General features: G+C 39.3%; 2 protein-coding genes across 2 annotated transcripts in view; both read left to right on the top strand.

The window, feature by feature from the left end:
- The first annotated feature begins 1,103 nt into the window (after positions 1–1,103).
- Positions 1,104–27,430, top strand: part of ITGA1 (integrin subunit alpha 1) — a 72,247-nt gene continuing 45,920 nt past the window's right edge. Inside the window, exon 1 of the mRNA XM_071425429.1 lies at positions 1,104–1,326. Coding sequence (XP_071281530.1) covers positions 1,299–1,326 — 28 coding nt within the window. The 5' untranslated portion in view covers positions 1,104–1,298. The remainder of the gene's footprint in view (positions 1,327–27,430) is intronic.
- On the top strand, positions 6,981–11,702 carry PELO (pelota mRNA surveillance and ribosome rescue factor). Its single transcript, XM_071425427.1, has 2 exons — positions 6,981–7,917; positions 9,015–11,702. The coding sequence occupies exons 1-2, from the start codon at positions 7,192–7,194 to the stop codon at positions 9,444–9,446; spliced, it is 1,158 nt and encodes a 385-aa protein (XP_071281528.1). The 5' UTR covers positions 6,981–7,191; the 3' UTR covers positions 9,447–11,702.

Below are 27,430 nucleotides of genomic sequence, written 5' to 3'. Positions count from 1 at the left end.
TTGCTCTTAAACCACTTTAAAACTGTGCAGTTTTCTAAAATTTCCACAGATCTATAAGGTGCACCCTAAGTGTTCTCATGAAATTAAGACAGAAGCTGGAAGATGGAATAAGCTATTATGGTGCTTATTAAAAGCTGCAGTTTATTAGTCTCAAAGGAACTTGCCAAAATTCCACTAACTTCCACTTACTCACCAAATCCTTTGCTCCAAGTCAAGGAAATGATAAAGGATTTTTCTAGAAGCACCAACATTTCCAAATCCTTGTATTTTGGTTTTTCTTTTTCTTTCTTGAGGGACTATGGATTCCCTTGTTTTAGAAACAATAAAATGATTTTTCACCAGGTCCAGTGTCGGATCTCATACACCGCTGAAGGGGTGCCACTCCACTTGAGCATCAATCTGGTAAACTCAAAAGTCCTGCAAAATTACTCCTTTCCTGAGTGTGCAACAAACCCTGAAAATCTCCGCTCAAGGGCCTGAATCTGGCTGATTATTACCTTTGATATTTATTCAGTTATTTACTAGTGAAGTCGTTATGGGGGCAGGGAAAGTGGGAAGGCATGCCATGCAAACGTTCGATAGAGGGCAAAGGCAGCTGTCTGGTATTTATGCAGCGAAGCACAGGAGGACGCAAAGACTCGAGAGAATCGCCCACTGTCTGAAGAGTTACTGTGTCTCCAGAGCCGCCGAGAATGGGGAGGGGGTGGCTGGCTTCCTCTTGCGGGCAAATGACCGGCCGTAAGAGTGCGTTTTTAAGGGGTGATGTCAGAGAAATTAAACTCGAGCAGTCAAACACACCCCCCTACCTCAACGACGTGTTTCTTCTGTTCTTAAGGCGAGAGAGTTGGCTGTGTAGCACACCCAGCTCACTCCTGCCCTACTGGGACAGGGGCTGGCCGGCGGCAGACACTTATTAATTATGAACCGGGAGATGTCCCTTTAAGGTCTGCTGTGCTCTCCGAGACTGTTTCGTGGGGGAGATTTGGCTTTATTTGTACATCCTAACGCTGGGCTAATTCAACGGGGAGGTTTCCAAAACTCAGAGACCTTTAGGGGGTGGGTGGGGGGGAAACTGTGTGCGGTGGGAGGAAGCTAAACTCTTCTTAAACGCGAAGAAGCAACGTAAAGACTGGATAACAAACAGGAAATGCCTAACTCGGCTGCGAGGCGGACGGGCGGTGCAGAGCGCTGAGCTCCACCGGCAGCGCAGCTCAGCCGGGCGCGCCGGCGGCAGGACCGCTCCCGCCACTGCTGCCCTCCGCCCGGGCTCCCGGCCCCCGGCTCGCAGAAGCCCAGGCATGGCTGCCTCCTACTGGATGCTGACAGGTGAGTAAAGCCTTGTTTCTGCCTTGCTTTGAAGACTCAGGTCCCTAAAGCAGCCCTGCTCTCGGTGGGAAAAGGGTGAAGCTGGAAGGGTCTGGCACCCAAGGGACGGCGCCGTCCCGTCCAGATCCCTGCCCCGGGAGTGCCCTCCCCGGAGCTGCCCTCCAGCCGCAGGCGGTGAGGAACCTCCTCGGTTTGCTTGTTTCTGGGAACCTTAATTCCTAAACCAGTTTTAGAATCTGCAGGCAAGGAAGGGGTGGTTGCTAGATGAGGATGAATGGCTGAGAAGGCATACGGTAATTGAATCTGGCTTGGAAGAAACAAATTTATTTGATTTTGTTGGTTTGGTTTTTGGTTGGTTTTGGAGGCTTTTTTAATTAGGGTAGATTCTTTGCTTTCCTCTGTTTGGCTTTCAGACTTCTGACTGGTAAAAGGGAAGTGAGGAAGCCACTCATTCACTTCATGAAGATGAGTTCATCCGGAGATGGAATATGTAATATTTCCTTTTAGGGGTTCATTGACTGTTAGTGACTTACTTGTTTTCCTAGAAAATAGAATGAAGCAAGTAACAATGTCCCTAGCTAGTCAATCTGTAGTCACATTTTGGATCTGAAATCAGGGGATTCCTAGAAGTGGGAAAGAAGCTAAGGCAATGCTTGGATTCATGTGCTTGGAAATTTGGACATTGAACTGCAGAGCAGCTCTTGCGCAGGCAAGTAGCACACAGTGAACCTGAAGCAGTTCCCCCCTTAAAGAGGGGAAGAAATCAATTTCATAAGAATTGTCGAAATGCAGGCAGCAGCAAGTGGGGAAAAGGTAAAACTAGAGTTTTCCCCTCTTCCCTCTGTGCTTATTGAGCAAGACAGAACAGATACTGGAAGCTGTGAAAATCTGAATATAGTATTTTGGCATGCCATATTTAGTTGTTGTTCTTAACTGTCTTCATTATTATTAGTGATATACTCCAAAACATGCTTCTGTGTTCCTTCAAAGAAGGACACTTTGTAAAACAGCAAAAGTTGAGTGTGCCAAAACTTCCCTTCAGAGCTGCAGAGTTACCACTGGTAATGCTGACAGATAATGAACTTATCAGTAATGAAAAGAAAAGGTTTACCGTCAGATAGGAAAACATTTCAAGTCTCATCTGGATTTTCCAGGTGATAATTTTTTGGTGGTGGTGTCATGGGGGTTTCTTTTTTAAAAGATTGGTGGGAAAGAGAAAGACTTAGAAATAAGAGAAGGCATTACCAGGTAAAGGATTCAAGTTGTCTCTGGTAAATAAGGGACGTTTTGGCTTGTTTTGATGAGACCTCTGAGAATCTTGACCTCAGAAAGTCTGACATGCAAACAGACTGAAGTGCATAGAGAATTGAGAAGCCTGATAAGGGTCTGAGTAAAATGATCTATGGCAAAACACTGAATTAGTTAGGATTGTCTATCTAGTAGAAAAATAACTAAGGGCAAAATGTTGAACATTTCAGATATATCTGTTTATCCAAATACTATTGCTGAGGATATTATTCCAGATTTCAATGTTTCTTTGTTTTGTGAGAGCACTCAGTCATGACTTTTCAGATCACATATGTTGGTTTCCAAAGATATTGATTAATACTTGGTTCTCCAAATCCAACAAAGGACAAAAGAAAATAAATGTAACTGACTCTGCATAAATCTTAGGGAATATTCAGAAGAATATTCTTACTCTTTAGGTACAGAATTGCTAGGCTACCAAAAAAAGCCCACCCCTTTCTCTTTCACCAAGACTTTTGATGAAGTTGGATGAACAGCTATAAGGGATGGCTGAGTTTACTTCAGCTGGCCTCTATGGAAGTGGTTTCACTAGGGATCTGCTGAAGTTTTCTTCAGCCCTACATTTCAACAGGAAGCAATGAAGAAGTCACTTTAAAGGCTTCCATTACCTTTAAAAGCTTCTTCACTTAACAGTGTTATGCAAAGCCTGTTCCCTCCTGGACTTATGTCTTTATTGATGATGGTCTTGTTGTACTCATCTTTATAACAGAAAAGATAAAGGTAAATAGATAAAGAGAGAACTGTATGCAGAAAATGAAGTGGTCTTTGTTCAGAGTCTGTAAAGGCAGGACAGCCACAGGACAAAGGCAAAGCATGAAAAGAGATGTTTTCCCAAGTTTCCCTCTCCATCTGTCTCTTTTATCTTCCTCTGCTCTTGCAACAATAACACTCAACATTTCTTAGCAGACTTTCCCCACTGCATCAGAGATTCTTTCCCATTAGTTTTTCTTATCCAGAATGTAAGCATGTTTGCATGAATTCTAGCTGAAGTGGCTATAATATGGAGGGGATGGGATTTCCTATGAAAACGACCTCTTCTTGTCTACAATCTGTACTTTACATAACCCACCTTCATAAAGTAGCTGACCAAGAACTGAAGATATAAGGAAGTGTGTCTCAAACATTTTCAGAATAATAACCTTAGATAACCAGCACAGCTCTAAAATCCCTAAGAATATATGCTATCACCATTTTCCTTTTATATCTTGCATTGTACTTAAAAAGGTCCAAAAATGGATGTCAAATTGCTGCAATTATTAATACCAATAGAATTGTATTTACAGAGTGATTTATTGCAAGAACTCTTAGGTCTTACACTAGTCTCGATCTTTTACCAAGGCAGGAACAGGCTATGCAATTTTGAACTCTTATTTTAAAACTGTATGAAGACTTAAAAGTACACACTTGTTTTGGCTCTACCATGATCAAAGTCATCTCTCTCCCTGTCATTAGCGAAATTAGAAGGAACTTAGAAACTTCTATGGTTCTTAATTTTTTTGAGATGTTTTTCTTCTACTGCTCATACTTTGACATAAACAAATAATAATATCCTATATTTACTTTTTTATCAGAGTAGACAAAACACCATTTCTAGTAGGTACTTTCCTTTGCAAGTTGACAATGGTCCTGATGACAGTGGGTAAATCCATTGAAGTTTACATTTGCCACTAAATATTTGTGGATCACTGTTCACAACTCTATAAATCTTACACCTTGCTGTTTGAGAAAAGGTCCATATCAAAATGTCTTTTTCTACAACAGTCAATTGAATATTTTGAGTGGCAACTTTGTTTCAAAGTTGGTCTTTCTTCTTTGGTTGTAGGTTTGTTTGTTTGTTGTGAGTTTTGCTTTTGGGGTGTGTTAGGTGGGGTGTGTGTATGCCCACATGTGCATTATTGTGGGGGTTTTTTAATGCAGTAAGTTATTTTCTTGAATTGAATGTTTCTTTTCTACTGGATGATACTGGATGCCAACTTGCAACCTTTATCTAGAATACCAGAGATGTGAGGCTGCTTGTAAAAAGTTGACAGGAATGAATAAGCACAGAAAAGTTTGTAAAAACACCACTGTAAAAGAATAAAAAGTAAAATACATTTAAATGTGGATGTTAAATATGCACTACAGCTATTTGTTCTTGAAAGAATAGCATGAGGTCAACCTTTGGAATTTTATAGTTGCAAAGAACGAAAAGAAGAAAATTTGCCATAAATTCACCATTCACCATTTATATAGATAAGTGAAAGGAACTCTGAAAGTAAAGTTAAATGCACACTCTCTCCTAAAGAAAACCTGAATGCAGAAGTTCTCTGCCTCTGCTTTTGCATTAAAATGGTAATGCAAATTATTACTATGTACAAGTTAAACAAATAGTTACTTACACATGTGCTTATGTTATATTCCCTTGGGTGGTCCTGCTTGATCCTGTTAAACTATTCATGCTAGCAGAGTTAAGCATGTGTACTCACAGGAAGAGAGTCTGAGGTCTGAAAAATAAATCCTATTATGTAATATCTGATAAAGTTGTTTTTACACCAGTATCAAGCTTAGGGAAAAGGAACGCACATTACTGGCCAGATCTGAGTTCACTGTCCTGTCACAACATCTGAGTTCACTGTCCTGTCACAACTGACTACAGCCAGATACTTCAGAGAAATTTATAGGTACACCATAATGGGAGATATGGGATTATTTTTGCTCACAGTAGCTTTGTATCTCATCAAATTCTTGACTCCAAAGCCTTTCCAAGTCAGCAAATTCCACAATCATAGTGAGTTGTTTTTTTATTTTAAAAAATGGCTAATAGAAACCAGAAACTTTCTTGTGACCACCTTCTCATCTGTAAGAAGATGCCTTCACACTTTTCTGTTACTAGATCGAGTGTGTAATCATTCCAAACTTATCTGTCGCAATTGCCCTGCCACACTTAGCATGGCACATTAGTGTGCCCACCTTCTCAACCTATTTTTATTTAATCATTTCTCCTGCAAGCATTTTTTTCCTACTCTTCATTCTTTCCCTTGTTCTAAATTTGCAACATTCATTCTTAAATGGAGCTTTTAGTGTTGTACGCTGTTTCAAAAATAAGCTACAGAACTCAGAATCACAGAATTATAGATTTTTAAGTGGTTAGAATGGATATTAAAGATCATCTAGTCCCAACCCATCCTGACATGGGCAGGGACAATTACCACTAGACAATTCCCAGCTTTCTCAAGGCCTTGTCCAATGAGTACCAGCATTGGGGAAACCACAACCTCGCTGGGCAACCAGGGCTTAGGCACTATTCTAGTATGTAACCACCCTCAAAGAAAAATTTCTTCCTGTTATGTAACTTAAATTTCCCCTCTTTCAGTTTGTACCCATTACTTATTGTCCTGTCACTACAATTCCTGATGAAGAATCCCTCTCCAGCTTCCCTCTTCCCTGTCAGATACTGGAAGGTTGCTTTGAGGTCTCACATAACCTTCTCATAGTCTCCAGTATTCCTCCTTTCTTGTATAGTGATACAATTTTTCATTATTTCTGGCTTGCTAAATTCGTTTGGGCTGAAAATTCAGCTGTGTAGTGATGGTTCAGGTCCATTTTCTTTGCAATATCATGTATTATAGCAAGGCATCTTATTTCTCCATGTGAACATCCAGCTTCGTTTGAAACGTGCTTATCTGCCTCCCTAGTATGTCACAACTGGAAGGAAGCCGGTCAAGGCTCAGCACTGGCTGAAGTGTAACTTGCAAATTTAACCAAAACCTTTTAAACCGGAATTCAGTTTAAGAGCAGCGTGCAAGCAACAGGTCAGGTTTCCATTCCCATGGATGAAGGCCGCCTCGCCCCGCCTCAGGCAGGTGGCGGCGGCTGGGGGCGGCATCGCGGTCCCCTGGCCCCTTGGCGCTCGCTGAACCACGGGACGGCACCTCTCGCCTCTTTTGCCATCCTTGCCTGTAAGTTTCCACAACCGCTTGGCTTTGGCCACTCGGTTTCGGTTTGGCTTTTTCCTCTCGTGTTTTGAAACGTGCGGCACGGTGTGAGGAGACTTCAGGAGTTTGGACCGCCGCTGTGAAGCGCTGGAGGGGAATGACGAACGCGGGGGCGCCCCCCTCCCGGCGAGGCAGTAGCCGAGCTCCAGCGCTCGCAGCAGCGCGGCTGCTCCCCATTCCCCCGCCCTCCTCACACCGCCCCGGCACTTTTCCTTCCGCAGGATGCGGGAGCCTCGGGACGCGCCGCCAGGTTGCCCGCGCGCGGCGCCCCGCGCATGCGCCGTGCCTGCGGCGACGGAACGGGGCGGGACGGGGCGCGCCCCGGCGGCGCCTCGGGAGGGAGTGGGCTCTTTGCGCGTGCGCCGTGGGGCGGCCGGGGACGGTGCGCCTGCGCGTTGGGGCCGGCGGCGGGCGCGCGGAGGAGCGCGGGTAGCGGGGGCTCCGGGAAGGCCTCTCGTGTGTCCGTCAGTCCGTCCGGGAGTGCGCGGTCCCGCCGGCTCCGGCCCTCAGCCTCTCCTCCCGGGGCACGCCTGCCGCCCGCTGCCGCCGCGGCACAGGGGAAGGGACGCGAGGAGCCGCCAGGATGAAGCTGGTGAGGAAGGACCTGGAGAAGGATAATGCGGGGCAGGTGACGCTGATCCCCGAGGAGCCTGAGGACATGTGGCACACCTACAACCTGCTGCAGGTGGGTGACAGCCTGCGCGCCTCCACTATCCGCAAGGTTCAGACTGAGTCGTCCACGGGCAGCGTGGGCAGCAACCGCATCCGCACGACGCTCACCCTCTGCGTGGAGACCATAGACTTCGACTCACAGGCCTGCCAGCTGCGGGTCAAGGGCACGAACATCCAAGAGAACGAGTACGTGAAGATGGGTGCCTACCACACCATCGAGCTGGAGCCCAACCGGCAGTTCACGCTGGCCAAGAAGCAGTGGGACAGCGTGGTGCTGGAGCGCATCGAGCAGGCCTGCGACCCGGCCTGGAGCGCCGATGTGGCGGCCGTGGTCATGCAGGAGGGCTTGGCCCACGTCTGCCTGGTCACCCCGAGCATGACGCTAACTCGTGCCAAGGTGGAGGTGAACATCCCCCGCAAGCGGAAAGGGAACTGCAGTCAGCATGACCGGGCGCTGGAGAGGTTTTACGAGCAGGTGGTGCAAGCCATCCAGAGGCATATCAACTTCGAGGTGGTGAAGTGCGTACTGGTGGCTAGCCCAGGCTTCGTGCGGGAGCAGTTTTGTGACTACATGTTCCAGCAGGCAGTCAAGACTGACAACAAGCTTCTGCTGGAGAACAGGTCCAAGTTCCTACAGGTAAGGATCTATGCAGTTTCCAGAGTGGGTAAAAAGAGGCTTGAGAGTTGTGTGTGATAATAAAAGGTAGTTACATGGGAAATAAGTCATTAAAAAATAAATTTCTGACTGAGCATCATGAGGAAATTGTTCTTATGCCTCCCAAAGCATAAAGGAGTTACACATAGTACAGGGATGGTTCCCACCTAGCATACCTTAATGTGGAGTAGAGAAATTTCAAACTCCCTGTAAAGGCATGTTTACTCTTCAATTAAGTGTGAAGTGCAAGTTGGAAAATACTTTGCACTGTTACTTTGTCAGACTGCATAGCATGCATGTTTAATAACAACTTTCTAAAGATGTTTTTTTAAAAGTACTTGGATGCGGTATAGGTTAGTTAATTTTATATTACCAAAATTAACTAGAATTTTGTTGTTAGTTTTGTACTACATAGTTAAAGGCTGTGGTTTTTTGCTTGTTTCTTAGTCATGTCTGGTTGAGTGGGTGGGGCTTTAGTCTTATACTGGAATAGTCATATTCAAAGGCTAAAATAGGTTTTCATAAGGATGCTTGTATTATTTTTGGGTTGGAGTAGGCCTGGGGTGATCTGGGGGCAGGCATAGTAAAGTGAGTCCCAGTGCTTAATGGTCCCAGTACTTGGGAGACCCAGTGCACCAAGAACTCTCTTTTTCCATGTGTAGCAAAGTGATAACAGATAATAATTGCACAGATTTGATGCTTTTACACCATATGCCTGCAGTGTTGAGGGTCCTTCCTTAGCTTGAATGCTTTAAAAAAGAGGCTTAGGCTTAGATTTTAGTTTCTTGGTAGTTTCAAGTAGCCTTATCCTAGGAGCTCATGTATTTAATCCAGCCTTTGAATAAGAGAGGCAGTTTTCTTGTGTTGCTAGAAAGGCAGTTTAAGAGATTTGGTATAGGCTTTGGGTTGCAGGAGAGATTCAGAAAAAAAATCATGTACGTTTCAAGAAGGAGATAAGTTCCCCAAATTATCATCAAGGTTAATACTACATATCACAGAGAGTGTTTGTGATTGGTTAATTAAGAAGATGGTCCTTTTTCTTTAAAAACACCAAACCTTTGACTTTGTTTTCACTCTAGGTCCACTCTTCCTCAGGACATAAGTACGCACTGAAGGAAGCGCTCTGCGACCCAGCTGTAGCTAGCCGTCTTTCTGACACTAAGGCAGCTGGTGAGGTCAAGGCCTTAGATGACTTCTATAAAATGCTGCAGCATGAGCCTGACCGGGCTTTTTATGGCCTGAAGCATGTGGAGAAGGCCAACGAAGCCATGGCCATTGACACCCTGCTGATCAGTGATGAGCTTTTTCGGCACCAGGACGTGGCTACCCGTGCCCGATATGTTAAGTTGGTAGATAGCGTACGGGAGAACATGGGCACAGTACGCATTTTCTCCAGCCTCCATGTGTCTGGAGAGCAGCTGGGCCAGCTGACAGGGGTGGCAGCTATCCTGCGCTTTCCTGTGGCTGAGCTCTCTGACCAGGAAGATGAATCCAGCTCTGAAGAGGATTGATAACAGTGACTTCATTCCACAGTTTCTTTTCTGCATCACATTGAAATGACATTAAAGGTCCTTCTGACCTGAATACTGCGTGCAGATGTACAATGACATGTAATTAAAAAGTTTTAATAGTGAACATATACATACATATATATAGCTTTACTCAGCACACTACTGATGCGCGCTGCCATACATATCCGATGTATGGTAATAATTATTGGTGTGTTGGGCTGAGCTGACTGTTTTTGCAGTTCCGGACCACCAGCAGTACAAGTAACTAATTTGGCTCCCCAGTGCTGCTTAGTCTGCATGTTAAGGCAGACTGCCAACTTAGTGAAATATGTAGGAAAAAATAGTAAACTAACAGAGAAGAATTCACGTTAGACTATTTCTGTTCAAATGCTTGAAAAGAGTATTATGAAACAAATGTAAACTTCTTGGAAAAGCTGTCAAAACTGTGCTTGATCTTCACAGGAGCTCCCTGTTCTTCCTAAGGTGTGTCAAAGGAATTGGGTCAATATCAGCTCTTAGGGTTTTGTGGGGTGATGTAAGTCTAACCACTTACCAATTTTTCTGCGAAACACTTGAAGCAGTCTTTCAGGAATGAGACCCTTTAAGTTAACCATTTCTTTGCTAACACAATAGTAGATGCAGGACAGATGGTGACTCTCAGTGCACCCATTTAGTTATCTTTTTGAATGCTGTTATCTTGAGAAATTCTCCTGAAGACTAATAAGATGTCATTGATTGTATTCTGCTAAATTGGCATTATTTAGCACCCAGTTCTGAGAAAGGATAGGAAAAAACTTAGAAAATCAGGACTTCAGTTTCTACAAGGAATCTTTTGATAGCAAATAGTTTAGGTGACTCCATAGTCTGGCATTCTATTTGCATATCTCTTTAAAAACTTACATAAACAGTGATACAGAAATAAAGATGACAAAAGTATAAATTAAACTTCAGTTTAAGATAGTGGAAACTGTAAAAGTGAAAATTACCTTTTCAATTATTTGATCAGCTCAAAGTAGTGAGAGCCAGAAGGAGTTTTCTTTCTTCACTAGGCTGTAAATCTTATTTTGAGGAAGCAAAAACTTCTTTCAGATTCAGACATAACCTGTGGTTGTATTGTTTCAAACCCAGGTTTGATGATGTGGCTTGTGCGTGTAAATAGACATTCCTTATTTAAATGTGATGGAAGGTGAGAACAGGAACCACAGAAGAATTCTGTGATCTGGAAAGTGTTGTAAGAGTGGAACATTAAAAAATAAAACCACCAAAACTCTAGTCTGGGTAGAATAGTTTTAGGAAAATAATTTTTAAGGATAGTTATGTTCAAGGGTGTCAATCCTCTGAATTTAATACTATCTATTGGTAGCTGAAGCACCATTCTAAACTTCTTGATAGAGAAGTACTTTTGAATTAAAGCCATCTCCCCTCTTCTACATCATCCACACAGTCTAAGAAATTCTTGAAAAGAACTTGTATAAGAGCTGTAACACCTCAATTCTTCTTTTGTTGAAGATGAACAAGCCCATTGAGACACTTGTTTAAAGTCAGCTTGCACATGAATTATGTTATTTGAGCTTTACATTTTTGTCTTGAATGGTGTTGGGTGCCACCAGTCATAGGATGCTCAGGTAGGCTTTGTTTGGCAGTGGTGACTGTTTAAATTTATTTTTTTTTATTTGCCTAAGTTTATTGTACACTTTTTAGCAAGAAAGCACCTTGATTCCTGTTATATCTGGTTTGATGTTAAAAACAGGAAGCAGAAGAAATTGACCAGGAAATATGAAATATAGGCAGCCAATTCAGGCCTTAAATAACCTCATATCAAAACAAGTCATTCATTTCTCCAAGCTTTTATAGCCTAGGATGGTATAGTAGTATATGCCCTCTTTCTAAGTAATGCCAGTTTGTTGCAGCTGTACACAAATGACGTATTCTAATTTGTAGTGCATCAGAAATTCTTAGTTTTTCTCAACAAACTCTCTGAGAGACAAATCACTGTTCTTTGGTTGTGGGATGGATTGCTATTTTATCAGACCAGATTGGTTCCAATTATTCCATTGTAAACCAGAAGTTGTGAAGAGTTTTTGCTGAGTACTGTATGATTACAATGGCGGTTTTGTGTTTTGTGCCTGTAGTTACCATCAAGGAAAATAAGTGGCCATTTTGTTGCATTTTTCTTTCATCTGGTAAGCAAATGTGATGGTAGTGATTCTTTGAATTATTATTTACACTCAGAATTAAAATTCTGCCTTGACTATATGTTGTGTAATTTTCTTTTTTTTTTAACTATTGCTATCATGTTGTTATGTCTCTGAAAGAAATACTCATGGAATTGCCCAAAGAAGTATGGAAGGGTGGGATTTTTTTTTTTTTTTTTGGTAAGCATTTTTGTTGTAAAATAAATATACAATCACTATGTATACAAATGCATCCTGTTTCAGGAAACAGCTTAAGGGCTGGTATTGAAAGTGGGCTGTGTTCAGTGCTTGACCTGGCCAATTTCCAGGGTTGCTAGTATCTTCCATGTGTCAAGGAATTTTGAGTAGTTGTAAAGTCCATATGGACAAAGTTGCTTGCTCAATGCAGACCTTAGTTTGTGGGTATCGATAAGATTTGCAGAAGAGGCATGCTATCAGCGTATCAAATGAGTGAGTGCTAGAGCCATTGGAAAATATTTTTTGTGTCTATTATTTGGAACTAAACTAAAAACTGCATTTTGAAGTGTCTCTGTTTTGAACTGTCTCCAGTTTAGGATTATATTCTGGCACAATTCTGTGGTTTAGCTTCCAGTTTTTCTGTGTTCAAAATGAATGAAGGCACACAGTAGGATTTCCTGAAGCTTGTTACATTTGGTAGGAAGAAAGCTTTAAAAAGCATGAAATTAGATTGATCATGAACCCTGCTGTGCTAGACAGTGATTAAAAAAAATTTATTCAGTTACTCTTTTGCTTCTCTTGCAAATTTGTATTTGGAACAGGCCCCAGTCTGTTAGTTTTGTCACCTTTGGCATTTAAATCCACTTATCATATATGCTTTTTGTGGTTGTTAATCAGCTAAAGCTTGGTGCAAAATGCAAGGTCACCACCAGCTAGAGACCAAAATAATCCTGCTAATTACAAATCAAAATAAAAGATAAATCCTTCAGTAAAATTATAAAGCATTTAACAATATTTGACTAGGGAATTCCTCATCTCCCTCCTCCTGTCTTTACCTTATATAAGTAAAATGCTAGTAATAAATGATCTTGGACAACCAATGTAACAAGAGCCCATAGCTCTTCAGTTTAATTTGTGATGAGATTAGACATGATGTTTTTAAAGCTGTGTAAATGTCTAAATTTTCATTTGCAACCGTTCTCTCACAGGTTAAGTAGTGCTGAATTTTAAAACTAACTTACCCTCTGAAAATTTCTTACAACTTCTGAGCTGCTGACCTTGGTTTGCCTTGTTCAGTGAAGGTATATTATAGCTCATTTCTTATTGGACTGATAGATCACTTGAGCCTCTCAAATTTCTTTCTGGAAGCTGGATTATAGGTCTAGAAAACTGTACTCATATGCATGCGTATTTTAGATCACCCAGTCCATTCACTTTTCTCTGAGACTTTCATAGCTCTCTTTATAAAGAAAAGAAGCCTGTTTCATAAAGAAATAGACACTGAGTTTTGCAGGAAAAACCCCCATATTGTCAGAATGTGTTACTTGAAGCCATATTTCTACAGTGTGTGGTCTCTTGATTCTACAAAAGACCTAAGAAAGCAATTTTTAAAATATGAAGCAGCAATTAGAAAGTCTGCAATTAGGAATCCTTGTTTATAACCTAAAATCAGAATCCCTACAGGAGACATAATAAAAACAAAAAAAAAAAAAAAAAAGAAGGAATGACTTCAGATAAGTACTTTTTAGATAGACAGAATTTAAGAGTCGTTTTTTTTTCCTTGCATCGATTGCTTTAATCTGAAGATTTCTCAGTTCTGACTTGATTCAGCAGATAGTGGGGAGAGTGTGGTGGTAGATAATTTTCCAGTATCTGTCTTTCTCCTGTAATGGCCGCAAATTGGTTTTAGGGTTCATTCAGATTTTGTGTGGAAAAGTATTTTGATATTTCATTATTCTGCAAATTTAGGGTTGAGAAAATGCCTAACCATTTGGTCTTGTGATAATTATGATTCTTAATTCAGGCTCCAACAGGGATTGAGCCTGGGCTTTTTCAGCAGTGGAAAGAGTAAACACAGGCTGTGAAGCCTCTTGTGTGACAGTTGCCCAAAGACTTGCTGAATAAGTGTAATGTTTAGTCCTGCCACATATTTCATGCTTGACTCAAATAGGGCATTGACTTGGATTTGAGGGTAACTGCTTGCATGATACAGAATCTAAAGGAAAGATTCTGTCTTCAGTCTAACAACCAAACTGCATATCCCCTGTCAACTTGTAAACTTGACTGTTTTAGATACGCTCTGTAGCTTTCCTGTGGAAAAAAAATGACTCCTAAGGTGTCTTAACCTGCAATAAAGTGTGAGGAAAAGGTTTCTGAAATCATGGTTGTTTTTTCTGTTGTCTGAAAATAATTCTTCCTTTTGTCCCACTTCAGAGCTGTATAAGAAACAGAGAGGGGAGTGGTATCAGAGTGGCCCTTCTTTCCAAGTCAGTGTCTTCTGGGAAATGCAACATAAGGCAGCAACTTTCAAGCCCTGCCAGGTCTTGTCAGTTTTTTGCTGTATCAGTCTTTAATTTATTGCCCTCTTTTTGGGAAATGCCACATTTACAGCTAATGTAATTGCTGTCATGCTACTCTAATAATTACTTAGAGTCAAATCAGAGCTGATCATGAATCCTCTGGCAAAGCAGCTATTCCATTAAAGAATGTTAATTAGTTTAAACCAGTCCTCCTTTTTAGGAATGTACATACCAGACATGATGGGAAGTGTTTTCTCTGGTCCAAAATGGAATTTCTAGTCAAAGCCAAGCCTGGAATAGCAAAGAAAGAGTGTAAGGGGTTTAAGAAGTCAAATGGAACAGAAGATAAAAAGCTTAAAGCCATTTTCTCTTTCACAGTAAACACAAGGCTAAGGTGCTAGGTAACACTAGCTAAAGGTGCTGACTTTGCTGTCATTAATAAGTACAACTTCCACATTGAGCAAATAGATATTCTTATATCTTGTCTGAGATACCTAAATCACAAGATATTCTTATATCTTGTCTGAGATACCTAAATCACAGCTGGCTCAGGCATGATGTCTGAAGGGATGAGGGAGGCAATTTTCAGATTTCTGGTCTGAATGTGAAAGGAAAATAATTGAAAACTATAACTGTTCTTACCGAAAACATTTCTATCTGTAGTTTTTCAGAAAAAAAGCCCTGAATAGTGTTCCATTTTTCAAAAAGATTTTGGACCTGATGTCTACCAGCAAATCTGCTTTTGAAGATGGGCAGATTCTTTCCCATACAGTACTTTTTGTTTGATTAGAGCAAATACTTCTAGCACAGGTTTTACTGAAAGGGTTTGTATGTGAAGATGTGTATGTGTGTGTTCAGTAAGAGAAACAGCTAACTTGACTCTCGACTTGTTGCTTTGATAGCTGCAGGATTGGCTCAGGATGCACTGTTGATCATTATCTTCAAGACTGGAAGATTTGTTTACTGTAGCAGGAACTTGGTAGCAAGTGATAAATTCAGGAAGTCTGACAGTTTTTAAATGCTCATGCTCATTTCCTTTAATGGTTTCTGAAGCCCTGAAAGCTACAGCAGGTTTTGCTGAAGAAAATTGCCTTTACTTTGACCTGCATTGTTCAAGTGTTTTAGATAAATAGTTTAGTTAAGGTGTGAGAGAAGTTAATTCATTGCCTTTGTTTATCTTGCCCAAACAGGTACCATAAGACCACTTATATTTGGTAAAGAGAACTGGTGTATTCCATATAATTTATTCCTCCCCTGTGTGGAAATTTCTGTTGTCTAAGAGAAGTTGAAATGGACTTTGCAGAAACAGTGCTGGGTGAACACTGGGGCTCTGCCAGGACAGTCAAGTCTCCTGGGACACTGGCTGCCCTCACTGCAAAGCTGTATGTAGGAGCTACTGGGACAGCAGCAGTGAGAAGCAGAAAAAGAGCAGCTGTCTCCTGAGAGAGCTGTTCCAAGTTCCAGAGCTGTGAGGAAAGATGAAAAGCTGTGGTTTAATGGAAAACATGAGATGCTGTTTTGGGTATGTGACTTCTTCCCCAAAGGGAGACACAGTGAATGTTTCAAATGTCTGAACTCAGTTCTAACAACTCATGCTAGGCTGAGGGTAAGATGCCAGCTGATGTGATTAAGCTCTGTGTGTGTGTCTGAGGGAGAGGAGCTTTGAGCCTGAGACGGACTCTAGAGATATTGAGACCTTGCTAATCCTCTCACTGTGGAGTAATTTCCGGCCACCCTGCTACTGCTGTATCTGAGGTTCGTGAAAGACTGTCTTTATTTTCCTTTCATACCTGTCTGAAAACCACCTTCTTTTTCAAAAATACTGCTTTGTGAAACAAACACCTCACTGTGTTGTGTTGGCAGTCTGTGTGATAAGCAAAGGAAAAATTTCTAGTCAGACATTAAAAAAAACTCAAACCAAGAGGAGCTGATTGAAATAAACCTTACAGGCTTTCTGAGAGGGCACCTTGTGAGAAGAAAAAGAGAAAGACAGATGAAACCATATGTAACAAGGTTTTTTGGTGGTTTTTAACAGTTTTCAGGTCACTTCAGCTGAGATAAAAAATCTGGTAAGTCAAATCAGTCAAATGACAGGCTTTTAAACCTTTTCTCAAGAAAACCCCAGAAATCAGTTGTTAAAACTCTATTAGTACACATTCAAGCATTGTGTTCTTGGTAAATTATGACCGCCTAAATTGTTTCAAGCTGTCTGCATTTGTTTTATCCAAGTGTAGATTTGCATGGTCCTGTTTATTGCTCTTATGAGATAAAGTATTTTGTTATGAACAAAGATGATTGTTTAGAAAAAACAAAATTAATGCTGACAACTGTGAGTCCAGCTTTTCATAATTTTGAAGACTGGTCTTTCTTTTCTAAATAGGTAATAGAAATTTATAAGTGATGTAGGGTTTTTTGGAAAGAGTGTGGAAATTGTCACTGAAAAAATGCTTAGGGCTTTAGGCAGTCGTAATTTGAATTTGAGCTTTTTTGCTTATTTCTAGAACATTTTTAAAACTATTTTGTTTCCCTACTTTAAGCACTTTTATTTTGACATAAGGACTGGCAAGAAATAAATGTATGTTAGAGGGCAGAACGTTCCTACTACTGAAAAAAATGAGAAGTTGGAACAGTCTTCCAGTCAGAAAAAATCAGAGCAAAAGGTCACTTTTTTATGGAATTTGTTTACCCTGAGAAATGTGATATAGTTAACAGTAACAGATAGGAATCAGTTCATCAGTCCTGTACCCATGCTTGGAACAGAAGCAGAGCACTTGGTGGTTTTATTTCATCAGAGCGTTGTGTTGCCCTGTTTATATCTGTTCAATTCTTAGCACATATGTTCACACTGCATCTCAGTAATCGCACCAGATTTCACCACAGCACTGACCTCCTGTGAGACAGGCATTAGCTGTTTGAGCTAATGATGCAAAAATGCTTAGATTATGTACCTGATGAGGGCTTAATGAGTACTTTCCTTTCTATCTCTGCCAGTTAGATGTCTGCCAGGAGCTGTAAAGGCTATTAAAAAATATTTTTTGGGTGTTTTATTTTTAAACCAGCATTAGACTGAAGTCAGCGATCATTAAGTGTGTTTCCTTTAGAAAGCATGTTTTCTCCAGTAATTCTTAAGTGAGCAGTATGAGTTGGTCCTCTGTATCTATCAGCACAGCTTGGTAAAGTCTGTTTCTTACAAAAGCAACTGTGGTATCCCATAAAAAAGTAACTGTGGTATCCAAAGGGCTGTAGACCAAAAAGAACAAAAAGACCTCAGCATCAGAACTGCCGTGCTGCCTCATAGCTGGGCAGGAAGGAAAAGCTGGAAGTGATCTGCCAGACTCTGCTGCTGAAACTATAGTTGAGGTGCTACTTGCGTTAGACTGATGTTAAATCTGTGGTAAGGTGGCACATACATGCAACAGTAGTGTTGTGGGATATAAATTGGTGGCACAAGGTTCATTTGTACCTTTTGAGGAGGTCCTTTATGTAAGACTTGCAGATCCCATTCCCTTTAGAAGACTGAGTCACTTTTAAATGACCCCAAAACTGATCTTAGTTTTGTAAACTTCGATTCAGCTTGGACGATTTCTTCACTATTAAACTTGTATGGTAGTTCTGTGAGGGTGATGGAGATGTTTGAAAGAAAGAGTTGCAGGTCCTTTATGGAACTCCTGGTATCACGAGGATACTTTCAGAATAGGCCTGGTCCAGATAGATATCTTTAAAATCATGGGTGTACTTCAGTCCTGTGGGTGGGAAATGAAAGTTATTAGTGCCAGTAATTCATGTAGAAAACTCTATCTTAAACTGCATCTAAAAAACAGGATGTTTTTCTACCTCTAGAATCCAGCTCTAATTTTTTTGGGGGAAACAAACCTTCCTTTTATAGTCTCTTCATGGCTGGTTCCAAATTTCCCTGAATTGTTTATTGGCGAATAAAAAATGAACATTTGCAGTAAAAAGACTTAAGATTAATTTTGCAGTGCTTTCAACTGGTTTATCCCTACAGCAATGATACAACAAAAGAGATGTTCATGCTGTTACTGATACTTGAGTGCCAGAGTCTTTAAAAATTAGTAGATATTGTTGGTGATGCATATTATGCTAAAGTTTTCAGTACATTGCCAGTCAGTATCGATAATATATGATGAAGTGACTTTTGGAGAACTCATTAGCTTTTCACATAAAGAAAAATTATCTTGACCATAAAAATATACCACATAAAAGAAGAATATTAAAAGCCCATAAAATTTTGCTGCAGTTTTTAAAATTGCTTTGTTTTCCAACTGCACTGTGAAATGACAATGAAATAGTCACCAATCTTCCCCATATTCTATTCCACAGATATCCCTCATAATTATTTCAGGGAATAAGTTTCTTGCTAGAGGTGCATCTTCTGTTCTTATTTCAAGAGTGATACTGATGGAAAGTTGGCGTTTTGGTTTTTCTCATGGTCATAGATGAACGCTGTATGCCAATTCTGGCTTACTGGTATAGGAATCCATTTACAGAAAGTTCAGTTTTATCTGTTGCCTGTAAATTATGCTCACCTCAACAGGTAGACTGAAGATGAGCTACTATCATATGACACATCAAGATGTGAAAGTCCTTGTGATTATCTTGGACCATAAGATCAGCTAAGCGGCAAAATACCTTCTGCAGCAGACGTATGAATTGACTACTGCAATACCAGGTGTTCTTTTGGTCTTCTTTGACCAAATGAGTAAACTTTTTTTTCTTAGGGTGCAGTGTTTTTCATGATATGTGTGTGGTTTTTTGTAGCCTTTACTAGATAAGGCAGCTATTTTTATGGTTAAGTCCATGGAAAATTTGATTTAATGATCACTGTGGTAATTTGCAGTTCCACATTCTTATCTGCTTGGATTTCTTGATTCCAAGTGTAAACATTATGTTATCACAGAGCAATGTTCTTTAAATTGTCCAGTACAATAAAAGATTTCTTGTCACAGTTAATTCATAGGTAGGGACGACTAAGGAAACAAACTGGCTGAGGATTATCTTCTCTTTTAGCAGTGAAAAGTCATAGATTTCAAATAAGGACTGCCCTGTATGTTGTAATAGAAAGTCACTACTGTGATCACTCGTGCTGGCACATGCTTGGAACAGGCTCAGGATTTTCAATGACCAGGTCAGACCTGATCTGTGCAAACAGACAGTGCCTGCTCCCTCATGCTTATGCAGGACAGGCTGGTTCTCCCTGCGGGCATTTCAGTTCTGTGCAGTTGGAGAGGCATTTCCATCTGACCTTGTGTGAGAGCACTGGCATCTGGGGACCATTCATGGAGAAATTCCAGCATTTCAACAAATATGTGACTTATTTTCCATTATTGCCTGTAGCAATCTCTTATCAACTATATTCTCACTGTACCAATTTTTTGGTTACCAACAGGAGAAGAAGTTTTAAACAAAATAAATCTTGAACATTATTATCGACAGTGCATTTGATGCATCACAAAAAATTAACATAGGCAATAGAAAAAAGGAATTATTCAGATGATGGTTCATATTTTCAGTCCAAGCTCTATGTCAAGCATTTTTAAACTTCAAAATTTTCCTTTAGCAGCAGTAGGTTTATCCCTTATTTTCCAGTTCTTCTCTCAAAAAGCTGCACATACAATTATTTAATTCTTTTTTTAATTCTTTCAACTTTACTTGTAGTAAAGTTGAAAGAATTATAAAAAGAATTAAATATAAATACTTTATATATATTACTTTATATAATACTTTGTATAATTTATAATTATAAAATTTATAATTTATTATAAATTATAAATTTATAATTTATATAATTTACTTTATATAATACTTTATATAATACTTTATATATTTACTTTAACATAAGTAAAGGTGTTTTCTGTGTTAGACTGTTGTAGTATTTCCCTGTGTCTTTTAAATGGAATTCAGTTCAGTGAATATTGTTTTGATTTATGGTTTTTCTGGAACCTGTGAGCTTTATGTAACAAGTTTGTCTGAAGAATAAAGTCATAGTGCTAAGAAGCACTTTAAACTTTCAGAGTTTTCAGGTATCTCTCTGTACGTGGTTCAGCTAAAAATGAACTGTTGTGTAATAATGAAAATTATGAGAGCTGTTTCATTATGGAAAAGAATAGGTAAGTTGTCTCTAGACATCTTGACTATACTTTGCAAGTTGATTTTTTCTTCTAATATACATGTCAGAGATTTAATTTTGAAGTTTGTCTTTGACCTATTTGTCTCTGTCATTTTTGCTTGGTCGAGCTTTCTTCTTGGATTTTTTCCCCCCAAATCACTGCATAGCAAAATTTTTTAAGACTAAAGGAAACACTAGGTATTTATAAGCTTCCATCTTTTCCCTTCCATTGTACTCCAAAAGAAATTGGATCACTATGAAATTGATATTGATGCATTTTCTAGAGACAATCTATGTTTTTGTTGTACTATGTAAAAACTGGATTAGATTTGATGCTCCAGCAGCTGAATGTGAAAGGGTCATATCACGGTATTTGCACTTCCTTTTGGAGGATTTCTTCTCCTCCTGAAAGTTTGAGTGATTTGACTGGGAGCAAGCCCATGATTATGCTGAGCCTAAGGCAATGAAAGACAGGAGTTAGTAGTCATTGTGAAGTAAAGGAATGGAAAAAGTGTTACTAGCTTAAGACTTTGAGAAAAATTACCTGAAAATCTCTGAAAACAACTGGGGGAGGAAATGAAAGGGTAAAGGAATCAAGTCAGGTAGGTAAAAAAATAATTTTTCTTCATCCATGTCACAAATGGAGTGATATACTTCACTCATAGGAATGAAACTCCAAGATACGTTATTGATAGAAAACAGTGAATTGACAAACTTCAGTGTTAAATGTGATGGTGATTTAACAAGGTTTGATGGCAAAGTACACTTGACTAACAGCGTAGAGGGCAGAGACAGATAAATCTGTCAGGGAGACTTTGCTGTTCTGTCATCAGGTTCAGAAAAGACTCCCTTGCTTTCTAAACTCCTCTCAGAGAGGAATCAATCCAGGTCCAGCTAGATCCTCTCCTGGTTCTAGACTTGTCAATGCTTATGTCCAAAGGATTGTACGTGCACAATCAATCCTCTGTAGCACTTAGCTGGGATATCAGAGTTTAGCATGCTGTTAATCACTTACTGAAAATGTGCTTCTGCAAGGAGTCTTTCAATTCCTCAAGGAGTAATCTTGAGAGGTCCCTTATCAGGGAGAGAAAGGAGCAGGCCTGGCAGGGAGATAGTTACATGAGTTTTCAGTTAGGCATTATTTCTTGCATCAGTTCTCAGATTATCATATTTCCCACAAAGTTTGAAAGGAATTTCTGTCCTGGGCCATTTTATAGATAACTGGTTTTAAATTTGATGGAGTAGACTGGTGAAGCATAGGTTTATCAAACAGAGTAACTTTTTTGGGAGCCCTTTCTGGTACAATGGTTCACATTCTCTTTAAGTCTATTTAGATTTTTTTTATAGTAAGTAACAGCATGGTGGCAATATATCTACCTTCAGAAGTGCATTGATTTACCTGGAGTGTTTAGCAATTTTTTTTTCAGTTTTGACAGTTTTTTTTCAAAGATAACTTGCAAGGTGCTAGGGAAAAAAAACGAGTAAGGCATGCATTCAAAAGAAACTTAAAAATATGTAGACAATGTCATTTTCAATTCACATTTGAACACTGACAAGTAGTGATTTCCTGAAATCAAAGGATTCACCAGTGTCATGAGTATTCAGGACTTTCTTTTTCCTTAGTCCCTATATTAGCATACTAAAATTGTGAAAGATGTAGGCCATGTTGCATGATGGTGAAAGTCACCAGTCTCCATCTTCTCAAAATAAACCTCCGTTGAATCACAAATGATGCGTACTGTTGAACACATATTTCACTTTCTGCCTTGAAATTTCTTGAAATAATTCTACAGCCTTGCATGTGTTTTTAAACCTCCGTTGAATCACAAATGACGCATACTGTTGAACACATATTTCACTTTCTGCCTTGAAATTTCTTGAAATAATTCTACAGCCTTGCATGTGTTTTTGTCATCTCTGAAGTAAATTCAGTTTCAAAAACTCTGTATTAAAAAATGCACCTGTGATTCAAAGATACATTTACAACAATTATAACCAATTGCTGACATAATAAATTGGCACTACGTAAGGATGGTCATATAATTTTTTTAACCAGACAGTGATCGGTTTACCTTCTCAATCGTTTGTGCTACCTATTACACAAGCCAGTACATCTGTGGATTGAATCATAGGCAGAAAGTTAGAGGAACTATTGTTCAAAGTGACGTTATATATATGATTTGGTAAGATGGAAAAGGTATGGCAGCTATTTGCTTAAGAATGAAAAAAAAATTAGTTTTGCTTCCTCTCATTAAGCAAGTGTCACAGAATTTAATTTTGTAGGAAACATTAAATGAAAACTTAGAAATATTCATTAACTATTTCACATGATATGAAAAATAGCACACTTGATACTCAATTACCATCATACTTGTTTAAAAGAAACAGTAAGGTTCATATTGGATCTACTTAGGTGGGGGTTTTTTTAGGCTAAGAGCAACAAAATTGACCTGTAATACATAAAATACGCTTGTGTGGAAAAACAGCCTAACTGGCAGTGTGAAGTCAAATGAAAAATGACTGTGGAAGAAGTGACTTTGAGACTTGGTATCTTGTGTTTCCTGCAGCACAAGGCGTACTTGACCTACCATGCTGGTTTCAAGAAGGCTACAAATGGAAAGCTTACAGAACATCAGCTAGAAAAGCTGGGATTCATCGTAACTCAACAAGGGGTCATAGAAAGCCAAATTAAGTGTCCTATTTGACTCTTACTGATGGGTTTTATTTCAGAAAACAACATACGTGTTCATTTTAGCTATGGTTTCTGCCTGGAATATGGGGCTTGCACATAAAGCTGTATGGTAGGAGTTGAAAGTTCCTGTGGGGGGCTCATGAGGAATGGTCTTTGATAGCAAAGGAGGATAGACATATGGACATTGCGGGAATACAAAAATTGTAGGGACTTGTGTGGAGTTAAGTGTTGATGGAAAAACTACATCCAAAAGATGGACTGAAAACGATTGGAAACAAGATAAAACATTTTGTAGGAGTTGTTTCACTTCCATCAAGCTGCTAAATTTGCGAAGACTTTGTACATCTGCACAAATTGAGAAGCAGACTTCATAAAGTCCTTTGTATGCAACTGCATATTACTAAGGCTTTTTTCTTTCTTTTGTGAGAAACTGCAAAGTGCTAAGGATTGTGATGATGAGAGGGCCACTTTCCAAATTTTGCACAAAATAGTTTTATTGTGATTACTGCTAATTGAGTAGTGGACATATTCTTGATCTCTCCCATTATATTTCCAAAAGTTTTGCCTGTTGCATTGTGTTATTCATTTGGTACTGCATTACAAAGCATTGATTCAGTATATTTTCAGACTTGATACTCCATTTTAAAGCTATTTTCCAGCACAAAATACTTAGTACAAAGCCAGTAAAGAGAGCTTTATTTAATGGGTTGTACAAAGCATTTAATTGGTTTTGAAAAGCATTTGGCTACTGCATCTGGAATTACTTTCAAATATATATTTCTTGGTCTTCTGTGGTATTTATCTACTTTTAATAAGAAGTGTTTTATTAATTATTCAGTCTCTTTCCAGAAAGTCAGTCTTTTGCTCTTCAAAGGTTAAAGATTAAAGAAAAAATGCCAGAGGCAAAACCATACAAAAGGTCTTTTGTAGCCCTGAAAAATAAAAGGCTCAATTTAAGTACTACTGAAAAAGTGTCTGAAGTTGATTCTTTTTTTATATATATACAGCTTTATTTGAAACATGTTGATATTTAGCCAGGCAGAACTGAATGCAACAAGGGCTCCTGCCTCAGCCTTCTTGGCCATCCACAGTAAGACCAGAGCACTGTGGCCCCTGAACTCACAGACAGCAATTGTACAATGCTGTCGTATTTTCTTCCACTTGTCATGTCAGTGGCTAAATCTCTTTTTCATAGGAAAAGGCTGTGTAATTCTGCAGTGACATTATCACAAGTGAAGCAAAAAATAAAGTGTGTAGATTTCCTGGTCCAGCAAATAATCCACTTTCACGTGTTTGAGCAATGATTTTAAAAACAGCATTTCTGTAGTTATCACTTTGCAAGTAGAAACATGTTTAATCTACCTTGCTACCAGCCAGGTGCAGCCCAGCCCTGACCCAAGTGCACAGGGTTGTGTTGGTGCAGCTAAGGGATCCAAATTTGAGGAGGTTTTATTTCCTGAGGCTCAGTGCTCAGTGTGTACTGGAGGACACAGTTTGTTCTCTGCAGCTGGCTTGATTGCAGCTAGCTGAGAGCTGCAGCTCAGCCTTGCAGGTGCCACACACAGTGGTATCAATTTCCTCAAGTGTAAGAGTTTTCAAATTGCAGAGCATGATACTGTCTGTCACCATTTTGAAAATAAGCTTTTGTGGGAGGCCACAGTAATGCTTCCCTCAGTGAGTCACACTTACCAGCACCCCACCTGCATCCTTTTATGCTGATTTGTTTCAAAGGTTTTCTAAGATGATGAAGCAGGTAGTCTTTGCAACATCAATGTAAAACATTTTTGAAGACAGTCAGTTACTGTCTTACAATTAGGACATCTTTCCTAATAACACCTAGCTTTCAGTACACTGTGATCACATGCACACTTCCCTGTTGCTGTATTGTGCACTTGTTCTATTTGAAAGTTCTTAAAATATCTTTACAACACCACTGATTGTAGTACATGCTGAACAAGCATTAAGGCAATTTTTCTTTTCATTTATTTTCCAAGATATCTAACTATATGAGAACTCCATAAAACACTTTAATCTTATTTTATTCTTCAGCTTAAATTTCTGCATTCTCTCTTATATTCCAAGATGGAGAAAGTCTTGTTTTCTTAACTTTTTTTTTTTTTAATAATTTCCCAATGTTTTCCAAGTGAGCATGCTTATGAAAAACATTTATACTTATTTTGGTGTGCTCCTTGGTGCACCTAGAGCGGCTTTGTTTCAGTCTCCTGCAAAATGCAGATGAAAGAATAAAAACAAGTGCTATAGCTGTAAGTGTGAAGTGAAGCAAAAAAAAAACTTTTTAACCACATGCTGGCAGGGAGAAGTAGTGCGCAGCCAATGTGTTAGCCTTGTCCAATGCTAAGTGTAAATTCATCCTTTCCTGTTTTTGAAAGAAAACATTTGTATTTCTTGGTGTTGTCTCTATTTATAGAGGATGCAGTTGTTATTTGCTACAAACCATACAGTTAAAATATCCTAATTGAATTTATTCTCTTCTCTTGTCTAAGTTGGTCTTCATGGTGCCATTTATTGGGGGTGATTTGTGGTGATCTATTTTTCATCAGTAAAGAACCAGGTGTTAGGCTTTGTTCTACAGTTTGGCTTATGTTTATATCCATCTTTTTAGGAAAATAAGGGTGCCAATTCTGTGTTTGTAAGGTTAGAGTGGCCAGCCAGGCAATATGCTTGTGAACAAGTCCCAGAAAAATCTGGTTTTGCATGGTTTGGAGGCAGAGTAACTATCCAGACAGCACAAACGTTTAGTTAAAAGAACTCATTAAATAAAACAGAAAAGAATTTATTAGTGGCTACTGGACAAGTATGAGCTACTACTCCAGGTTTGTAATAGAAATAATATTTGTGTTGTCGTCTTGGTGACTGAGTTTAACTTTTCATGTATAGGTACAAGCTGTGCTAAGCAAAGAATGGCACACGTATCAGCTCATGTTCCGCTCAGTGTAAGTCAGTGGTGAGAGGGACATTGTCCCAGGTTTTCCTGCAGTGCCTCATTTCTTGCAGAACATGAAGATGAAACTGGAACTTCAGTTTTAACCTTTGAGAAGCTTTTATACTTTGCATTTCTGAACTGTGTCAGTCAATTTTGGTCTGTTCCCAGTCATTCTGATAACACAACTTGAAATAGTTCAAAATCTTAATATACCTACATTATTTGTGATTAGGTCAAATATTATGTACCTTATGAATTTTTTTTACGCCTTAATTCCCACAGTTCTGATGAGAATCCTCTCCAACTTCCCTGTAGTTCTCCTTTTTCCAGTGCTTCTGCCAATACTCTTCTTAATACATACACAAGTTAGCTAGAAACAGTAAAGAATGCATGCCATCTTAGACAGAAACTGGAAGTTTGAAAGAGTTCAAGCTAGATATTATTAATAATATAATTTTCACAGTCACAATCAGTAATGTTTTTATGTGTTCTGAATCATTAGCTACTCTGTACAGTGTTTTCTCTACTAAAAAATCAAGTAAAGCATGAAAGCCAAGTTGCCATAAATCAGTAGATTATTGTTAGCTAGATGTGTAATGTAGGTCATCATAAACTCCACTTCTCCATTTACCATCTGCAGATTTGAACATCTCTTTGGCTTGTAAGATTTCTTTTGCAGGATCTGTGGAAAATACAGCAAGCTACCTTTAAATACATTAATTATTTGTAAGTTAATTTTACACTGTTTATCATGACCCTTACTTTAATGCAAAAACATTATGCTTGTAATGTTTCAAAGCACATAGAGCACAAAGAAGGCCATGCAGTACATTTGCATATTAAAATATGCCAAACAGTTTGTGAGTGAAGTCAAACTTCAAAGCATCTGGTTTCTGGCTAAGATAGAAGGCAAAGATGAGAGAGTAAGAGCACAGCCATCAAGATCATGTTTTGTCCAGTATCATGTCCGCAGGAGTACATGTAAGCAGATAGCTACAGACAAAAAGTAACCACGCAGTCATATGTTATGTCCCTCTTCCAGTTTCCAAGTATCTCCAGCTAAAGGGATTTCCTGAACCAGATGTGCATCCTGTGTGGGTTGTAAGCTGGAGTGGTTTTGTCTTCCATTGAGTTATTCAGATTCCCATTAAGCTCATTACATTTAGCCTCCAAGGCTAAACAAGGCTGCCAACAAGGTCTACAGGTTTGTTCTGCTGTGTGGAGCCACCACCTCAGTTTTATTTCTGACCAGTCTGGCCCATCTAGCTTCTTTTGGTTCATCTAGCTTTATTTTTTTAAAACAAAGCTTTATTATTGTTGATTCTAATTTGACCTTACTCATAAGCATGAGGATTAGGGTGGTTGGTAGTAAATAGCTGGCATTTTTTTACTCGTCTACTTACTAGCATTTCATATTTTCAGCTGTTATGAGGATTAGAAACACATGCATTAAGAGATTTGTCAATGTTACATAACCAATTCAGGAAACTTCAAGACCAAAAATTCCTGTAATGACTACAGAGTAAAAATCCATAGTTGTCAATACTAC

This window comes from Agelaius tricolor, unplaced genomic scaffold (genome assembly GCF_023055355.1).
Source record: "Agelaius tricolor isolate 1412-34295 unplaced genomic scaffold, bAgeTri1.0.p SCAF_4, whole genome shotgun sequence".
Lineage (NCBI taxonomy): Eukaryota > Metazoa > Chordata > Aves > Passeriformes > Icteridae > Agelaius > Agelaius tricolor.
The sequence above is the reverse complement of the archived record's forward strand: the minus strand, read 5'-3'. Positions and strand labels throughout refer to the sequence as shown.